This window comes from Astyanax mexicanus, chromosome 8 (genome assembly GCF_023375975.1).
Source record: "Astyanax mexicanus isolate ESR-SI-001 chromosome 8, AstMex3_surface, whole genome shotgun sequence".
NCBI classification, from domain to species: domain Eukaryota; kingdom Metazoa; phylum Chordata; class Actinopteri; order Characiformes; family Acestrorhamphidae; genus Astyanax; species Astyanax mexicanus.
In genome coordinates, this window is record NC_064415.1 from 2535865 (window position 1) to 2545185 (window position 9321).

Consider the following 9321-nt stretch of genomic DNA (forward strand, 5'->3'; position numbering starts at 1 on the left):
AAGCTGAAAAAAAGAGAGAGAGGGAAAACTCCTTCAGGATTTCACTCTAATTCACTCACTCACTCACTCGCTCGCCCATCCCTCCCTCCCTCACTCCCCCTCTACACCCCCTACAACCCCCCCCACACACACACACATTTACACACTTACACACCACTCCCCCCTGTCACCGAAGCCCCGCCCCCCTGCCTCATTATCTGGAGCGTCTGTATAAATGCTGGGTTTCTGGCAGAGGGACTTTATTTACACACCCACCTCCTCTACACACACACTCTCTCACACACACACTCTCTTTCACACACACACACACACACACACTCACTTACTCACACACTCTCGCCCACATGGCTATGAAGGAGCTGAAGAGTAAAGCCTTCTGGCGGGCCGTCCTGGCCGAGCTGGTGGGCATGACCCTCTTCATCTTCCTCAGCATCGCCGCCGCCGTCGGGAACCCCAACAACTCCAACCCGGATCAGGAGGTGAAGGTGGCGCTGGCCTTCGGTCTGTCCATCGCCACGCTGGCACAGAGCCTGGGGCACATCAGCGGCGCCCACCTCAACCCCGCCGTCACCCTGGGCATGCTGGTGAGCTGCCAGATCAGCCTCCTGAGGGCCGTGCTCTACATCCTCGCCCAGATGCTGGGGGCCGCTGTCGCCAGCGGAGTCGTCTACGGAGTCCGGCCCGAAAACAACACCGCCCTGGGGCTCAACGCGGTGAGTTACCCTGACCACACACTGACCACAGACACCAGAACTAACCAAACACTGACCACAGACTCAAAAATTACCAGAACTGACCAAACACTGACCAAACAGACAGCGTCAGCACCAGAACTGACCAAACACTGACCACAGACAGCATCAGCACCAGAACTGACCACACCTGACCACAGACACCAAAACTGACCAAACACTGACCACAGACTTAACAAAACTTACCAGAACTGACCAAACACTGACCACAGACTCACCAAAACTGACCACACACTGACCACAGACAGCATCATCACCAGACACCAGAACTGACCAAAAACTGACTACAGACTCAACAAAACTTACCAGAACCGATCACACCTGATCACAGACAGCACCAGCACCAAAACTGAACACTGACCACAGACTCACCAAAACTCACCAGACCCAACCAAACACTGACCACTCTCATCACAATTGATGATAAATCTGACAATATCAGACCAGAAACTCACCACAACTAAACAGAAACTGACCACAACTCATCAAAACTGATCACAATTGACCAAACACTCACCACAGACTCACCACAATTCACCAGAACCAAGCAAACACAGACCACAGACTCACCATAACTCACCAGAACTGACCAAACACTGACCACAGACTCACCAAAACTGAACACTTACCACAGGCTCACCATAACTGATGACAAATTTGACCATATCAGACCAAAAACTCACCAGAATCAATCAAACACTGACCACAGACTCACCATAACTCACCAGAACCAATCAAACACTGACTACAGACTCAACAAAACTTACCAGAACCGATCACACCTGATCACAGACAGCACCAGCACCAAAACTGAACACTGACCACAGACTCACCATAACTCACCAGAACCAATCAAACACTGACCACAGACTCACCATAACTCACCAGAACCAATCAAACATTGACCACAGACTCACCAAAACTGAACACTGACCACAGACTCACCAAAACTCACCAGAACTGACCAAACACTGACCAAAGACAGACCATAACTTTAGCAGAACTGACCAGAAACCCAATGGCAAACTGGACAGAACTAAACTGACTAAATAAACCAGACACTGACTAGAAATAGAAAACACTGACCAATGTATTAAATGTATTAAATGGTGAAGAGAACTGAGCAGACACTGACCATAACTGACCATAATTAGCCAACGTAGATTATAACTGATCAAAGCTAAACTAATAAGAACTGATCAATAACAAAACTGAGCAAAAACTGAGCAATGACAGAACTTATTACTTATCAAATTTGAAGCTAAAACACTTAAAACCAGATCAGAACATTATTGTTTGTGTGTGTGTTGAGTAGAAGTGTGTATGCTAGGTGTGTGTGTGTGTGTGTGTGTATGACTGACAGCTGATATAGTGCTAAAGAACATCCTGCTGTAGAACTGTCCAATAAACACCACCTGCATCAGAACAGGTGGAGAAGCTCCACTAAGCCCAGTCCAGTGTACTGGTTTGGTGCTGAGCGAGTGCTGGGCTGTAGATGATGGTTTTGGTGGTGCTGGTGGTGTTTATGGGATGTTTTTTTTCTGCAGCAGGGCTTTAAACTGCAATAGAAAAGTGAAAACTACATCTAAACCAGCAACCAACAAATATAACACACCTAAACGTAACCCTTTCAAACCAACTATCAGATTTAATCACTTTTAACATTTAACATTTACTGAATTCAGTTTTAATCAGTCACAATTTGTGCTTTTTGTGTTTTTTTAGCCTTTTATTTGTCTTCAGAAGCACAAACTAACTAATTCTAACCTCATCTCCTTCTTCCTCTTCTCTACTCCTCTATCCCATTATTTCCCTCTGACCTCCTTAAGGCCCTATCTATAGATGCTTTATTTTTAACTTCTATTATTTTGTACTTAACCTCTTCTATTATTTGCACTTCAATATTGTAAGTCGCTTTGGACAAAAGCGTCTGCCAAATGTAATGTAATGTAATGTAATGTAATGTAAAATCAACCTGTTGTCCCTTATAGACACCCTTTAAGATGTAAAATATACTTTCAAACTATAACACAACTTACAACATTTAATAAAACGTTAAATATTATCAAAATATTTCAAAATAAATGTCATTACAAAATACCTTTTATTTAACTCTAGAGCCACAAATCAATTTGTATTGTATTGTATTATATTGTTGTTTTTATTATAAAACAATATAAAAAAGCTTTTTATAATGTAAAATATTCTGACAAACAAAAGGTTTTCTAAATGTAACTTTACAATTACATTATATATTGCATTAATTACTGTGCTGATTTATTGGCCATGTCTTAAAACTATGAATGCAAAACTGCAAGAATGTATCAATTTTCAAAAACACACATTTACATAGATTTTTACTCATTAGTTTAAATGGTAAAAATTGGTGTCAGAAGTGGATCATTTAGTGTTGTGTTTAAACCCTGCCCACTAGATAACAGCAGCAGTGTTCTTATTAGATCCCACAAATTAAACTTTTCTTTTTGTCATGGTGGGGTACAGAATACAGACACTCGCGGAACCAGTTAAGGATTTTATTAAAAACCCGCAGGGTACAGAGAATGAGATTAGCAGTAGAAACAAAACACCAGTAAAGGTATACCTGGGAGCGGAGAGCTTAACAGGATAGTGAGGCAGTCCAGTGGTCATACACGAAGTAAGCAGTATCAGAGGCAATCCAAAAACAGAAACGATAAACAGTCCAATGGTCATATACGAGGCAGGCAGTATCAAAGGTGATCCGAAAAACATAAACGATAAACAGTCCAGGGTAATACACGAAAAAATCCACAACGAAGGCAAAGGCAAAAATCGGTAGTCAAAAACAAAGGCAAGGTCATACACAGAAAATAATCACAGAAATAACGCTTTGTAATGTCGGACGAAACCCAGGCAATACGCGGCGCAGGTGAGCGTCTGAGTTGTACTTTTATACTGAGCTAATACTCAGGGCTTCCTGGCCGGGGTAGGTGAGGTGTCACGTGATCAGCAGTGTGTGTGTTGTCAGCGGGTGGTGCATTCTGGGTATTGTAGTTGTTAGGCTGACAACCTCCGTTGGAGACCAGGAAGTCCCTACAGCACCAGACGTGACACCTTTATTGAGATTTTATAAATATGATATAAGCTTTTTAAATGCTTTTCATGCTCGCAAACACATTAAGAGACAAGAAATTCGAGTATTTAACTCTTGATGAGTTCAGCACAGCTGTTAACTGAAAGCCTGAATTCCAGGAGACTCTACCTCATAAAACTGACTGAGAAAATCCAGCAGAGATGTGCAAAACTTTAACATTTAAAACATATTCTGGTTTGTTTAACACTTTTTTGTTTACTTTAAGTAATTCAACCATTTTTTATGCTAGTTTTAACTATTAAATTAAAATAATTAAAAAAACACCACTGAATTTAAGGTGTGTCCAAATTTTACATTTTGACTGGTACTGTATATCACCTTGCCTACAGTATCACATTATACTGTGATATACTGAATATTATACGACGGTTAGTTCTGAACCTGCGATGTGATTGGCTGAGAGGCGTTCTATGAGTGCCGTTATCAGCTGGTAATGCACTGTAACTAACCGAATCTCTCCATGTATTACTCCGCCACATACAGGTAACCTAGCAACGATGCAGCGCTTACAAGCCAAATACAAACCAAACAGCGCAGCTACAAACAAACAGAGCAGAAATGGAACTATTTTAACTGGCAGAGTTTTTATAACCAAACAGATTCTATTTACTCCTCCTATTTAACTCTTTAAAATATTTTAATAAACAGTGTATTATTGCTTAAGTAAGCCTAAAATCATGATACATGTCATATCGGCAGGTTGTAGCCAGTGGTCTGTCAGTAGATGATCCAGCCGAGGTTCTGGAGATGTCCTGGTCCTGAACCCTGAGCTGGGAGCTGGTGTGGTGGTGGGTGAGCGGGTAGAGGGGCAGTAGTGTTGCTAAAGTGATAAAGTTATCAGGCTGGTTCAGCTGCACCGCTCACCTCACTGATTATGCCCCGCCCGCCTGTCTGCCCCGCCCCCCGGGGTATCCCCATACCCTCGCCAGCTCATAAACACACAACAACCACGTCACAACACTGCAGTCTACACCCCCACAACCTCGTCCTGACCCTCCACTGCGTATAATTTAACTTTACACAATAATCCATTATCTGACCTTTTTCAGCATTGTGACGATGTTGGGGGCACCAAAACAAGAGCTGTCACAATGCAGTAAGATAGGGAAGAAGCTGCAGCTTTAACTTTATAAATATTATAATAAATTATAGACTTTAAACTGTTCTATTATTTAATACATTATACCTGCACATTATATAACTGACCATTCCCAAACTTTCACTCACACATATATTGAGTTCAGTTGAAGTTAACCACCCTTTTCTTTGCCTTCAGGACCAAAAAATCATCTCATTATTCTCTATAGCCTGTAGCTTGTATTATTAAAATTAAAAATACATAGCTGGTTATCCTGTCAAAGAATTGCTAAAATTTTGCTAAAAACAGAACTGACCAGAAACTGAACAAAACCCAACAAAAACTGACCAAACTCTAACCATAACTTATCAAAATACAAACATACGTTACCAAAACCAACCAAACTCCGACCATAACTGACCAAAACCAACCAAACTCCAACCATAACTGACCAAAACCAACCAAACTCCGACCATAACTGACCAAAAGCAACCAAACTCAAACAATAGCTGACCAAAAACAGACATCCAAGCTGCCAAACTCCAAAAATCCAACAATAACTGACCAAACTCTAAACATAACTTATCAAAATACAAACTTACGTTACCAATACCAACCAAACTCCAACCATAACTGACCAAAACCAACCATAACTGACCAAAGTCAACCAAACTCCAACCATAACTGACCATAACCCACAAAACTCCAGCCATAACTGACCAAAACCAACCAAACTCAAACCATAACTGACCAAAAACAGACATTCAAGCTGCCAAACTCCAAAAATCCAACAATAACTGACCAAAACCAACCAAACTCCAAACATAACTGACCAAAAACGGACCAAACTCCATCCATAACTGACCAAACTCCAACCATAACTGACCAAAAACAGACATCCAAGCTGACAACCTCCAAAAATACAACAATAACTGACCAAACTCTAAACATAACAGACCACAAACAGACCAAACTTCATCCATAACTGCCTATAAACTCACCAAAAGCTGACAAACTCTATCAATAACTGACCAAAAACAGACATCCAAGCTGACAAACTCCAAAAATCCAAACATAACTGACCAAAAATTGACAAACTCCATCAATAACTGAACAAACTCCAACCATTACTGACCAAAAACAACCAAAATCCAACCATAACTGACTAATAACTGAACACAACACAGCAAACATTGACCAGATCTTACAAAAAACTGATTACTTGACTGACCAATATTATCTTTATACAGTTTAAAAATGTATTAACATTTAAGAATATGGAATAACTGTATTAATAATTGTTTTATTTTTCTCTCCGTCCAGCTGAATAACATCACTCCGGTTCAGGGTATTGGTGTGGAGATGCTGGCCACCTTCCAGCTGGTCCTGTGTGTTCTTGCAGCCACTGACAAAAGGAGGCGGGACGTAATGGGCTCTGTGCCTCTCGCTATTGGCCTGTCGGTGGCTCTGGGGCATCTGACAGCCGTGAGTAACCGTAAATAACAGTGCTGTGGATACGGTGCTGCATTATAATAATTAGTATAGTTTATATAATATACGACCATAAAGCTGAGTATATAATCTATAATATCTATATATAATAATAATCATACTGCACTACATTTATTAATTACTCTTTTTATCTATATCTTTACAGATCAGTTTCACCGGATGTGGCATTAACCCGGCACGATCCTTCGGTCCAGCTGTGATTCTCGGTGATTTCACCAATCAGTGGGTAAGTGACTGTGATTTTTGTATTTTACAGGAATTTATATAGATATATATATAATTATTAAAAGTGTATAAAATAGCTATCACAGTCACATTTCAATCTCAAAACACTGTGACTGAAAGCATGCTGTTGTAGCATGATGGCACTAGTCTGGATCACTTAACCTCTCTCTAATACTCTAATACTCGCTGCTTTAAGGGGGTTCCAATAGCAATAACTGCTTTTTTGTTCTATACCTGACAAACTGAGTTGTGGAAATATGACTAAAGAATGGGCAGGGAATAATACTTTGAATAATATTCAAATTTCCTCTCTGTAACAAACAATTAAATATGAATTTTTTATTTAATGTAAAATTAAATTGGCTAAAGCTCATTCACAGCATTTTATCAGTAAATACAGAGCATATAATACATATATAATCTCCTTTAAACAAAGTATGAGATCAAATCTAAACGTAAATCTGACCACGTTAATGATAAACCAGTGAGGATCTTCTGAGGATCCCAGCACAAGAGAGGAGTTACACAGTTACAGGCCTATTGTTTTGGTTGCTAGGCAACAAAACAAAGATAAAACATCCAGATCAATTTCTTCATAGGAGCCAAATATCTGTGGACAGCTCCGACGTTTCACATCTATCAAATCTGATAAGAGTTTAAAGGGCTCATAGTGGGGAGGAGCATCACTGCTTACAAATTAGAATTTAATATATTTTTGTATCTTGAATATCTTAATTATAAAAAATATATTTTTAATATTTAAATATGCAATATATACTAGTCAAAATAAAAAACTTCTTTATACCTCTTTTTACATAGTCAGCCTAAAGCAGTTTAGCCCCGCCCACTCTCAGACGTGATATTGAAGTAATAAGTAGTGTTTCAACCAGGAGTGATTTTATTAATGAGCACAAAACAGGACAGCCAATCAGAACAGATATCATTTGCATGCATCTTAATCTGTACTGAACTTATTTTATTGTAGTTATTTATTTATTTTAGTCCAACAATAGCCTTTGTTTTAGCTGATTCCACCTTTTAGATCAAATTCTAAAAATGCTAAAAAAAAAAAATAAAAAAAAGGAAAAAATGTTAGGAGTAGTTTGGGAGGGACACTGGATGATGTATGGGTTTAGGGGCATGGCTGGAGGCAGAGCTGATTGGGCTAAGCAGTGTTCTCTGATAGCTGTGAAGTGCAGATGATTGGACTTCACCAGGGGGGGCGGTATTATAGATTGACTGACTTATTTACATATTGAGATGATGTGATGTGATGTGATGATGTGGATTTGTATGTTTTACTACTTTAAAGAAACACAGCTATTTAAGCTATTAATGAAAATAAACTGTTTTAGGGTTTAGTGGCTCTTTAAACACTATTACTAGGCTAATGCATTTTAGCTTAGATTAGCTAATATTTAGCAAATTGCTAGGCTAAAAACTTTATTTAACGGTGAATAAACACTATAGTACTACAATTTAGCTCAGGTCAAGGCTAATTTATACCAAAGGCCAATAGCTTATGTTGAGCTAAATGCTAAGCTAAAAATATGTTTCACTCATGAATAAGCACTGTTTTTTACTTTTAATTAATTAATTTAATTAATTTAATCTTAATTCATACCCATATAACTGTCATACAACTGACATTTATTTAGCTTACTGAATTATCTTCTAAAATTTAGCTTAATGCTAAGCTAATTCTGAACATATTTTCTGCAGGTCTATTGGGTGGGGCCAATGTGTGGGGGCGTGGCTGCTGCACTGATTTACGACTTCCTGCTGTACCCAAAAATGGAGGACTTTCCCGAGCGTATTCGGGTGCTGGTGTCCGGACCCCCGACCGACTACGACGTAAACGGCACGGACGACGCCCCCGCCGTAGAGATGACGTCGAAGTGAAACGAGGCGATAGAGTTACTTAAAATAAATATATCACACTCTGAAATGCCTTAAAACACCTGTAAATATCTCCACTTCATTCTCACCAGAGGGAAAATAGCATTTATATATATTTTTTCTTTTTTTTTTCAAAAAATAAATACATTTTTGTTTTTTTTGAGTTTTTTATTTTTCAAACCACAAGGCCTCTATCGTAGCAGTTCAGGAGAAGTCTATAGTCTAAGCTCACCACTCTTCTACTTGAACTCCTACTTAGTAAATATGAAGTATGTACCTCTATTCTCTGAATTTTTGAAGAATGTGTATTGTTTTGTATTTTTTCTGTCTTGTTTTTGAGTGAAAATATCAGTATTTTAGTTATTACCTAAACAATTTTCCATGTAAATGAGTGTATTTCATTTTTGTATTGTATAACATGTGCACTATAAACCCATTTCCTTCACTTTTGTAAGTAAATAAAGTGCCTGAAGTTAAAAACAGTGGATTTCAGTGTTTGTTCCTTTTTAACGCAATGATAATCTCTTAAAAAAGAAAAGTGCATTTAAATATATTTTTAAAAAAGTATATTTAACATGGAAAAGTACATACTTTATACATTAAAATGAATACATGCTTAAGTAATATATTTCAATTGTAATTAGACTATATTTAAATACAACATAAAAGCATTAGGTTGTGCTTTTGAGCTTTTTTTCGTATAACTTCTCCAAACTTAAGTA

The 9321-nt window shown here is 38.6% G+C and overlaps 1 protein-coding gene across 1 annotated transcript; it reads left to right on the forward strand.

Annotated features, from left to right (window-relative positions):
• The first annotated feature begins 244 nt into the window (after nucleotides 1–244).
• Nucleotides 245–8728, forward strand: LOC103038005 (aquaporin FA-CHIP). Its single transcript, XM_007242638.4, has 4 exons — nucleotides 245–713; nucleotides 6287–6448; nucleotides 6621–6701; nucleotides 8423–8728. Exons 1-4 carry the CDS (start codon nucleotides 345–347, stop codon nucleotides 8600–8602), a joined length of 792 nt encoding a protein of 263 aa, XP_007242700.3. The 5' UTR covers nucleotides 245–344; the 3' UTR covers nucleotides 8603–8728.
• The last annotated feature ends 593 nt before the right edge of the window (nucleotides 8729–9321 follow it).

Bases quoted from the DNA above. Each gene is read 5' to 3' on its own strand.
- LOC103038005 (XM_007242638.4), top strand. From the start codon at position 345: ATGGCTATGAAGGAGCTGAAGAGTAAAGCCTTCTGGCGGGCCGTCCTG. The intron at 714-6,286 runs GTGAGTTACCCT...CTCTCCGTCCAG, and splicing joins CCGCCCTGGGGCTCAACGCG to CTGAATAACATCACTCCGGT. The intron at 6,449-6,620 runs GTGAGTAACCGT...ATATCTTTACAG, and splicing joins CTCTGGGGCATCTGACAGCC to ATCAGTTTCACCGGATGTGG.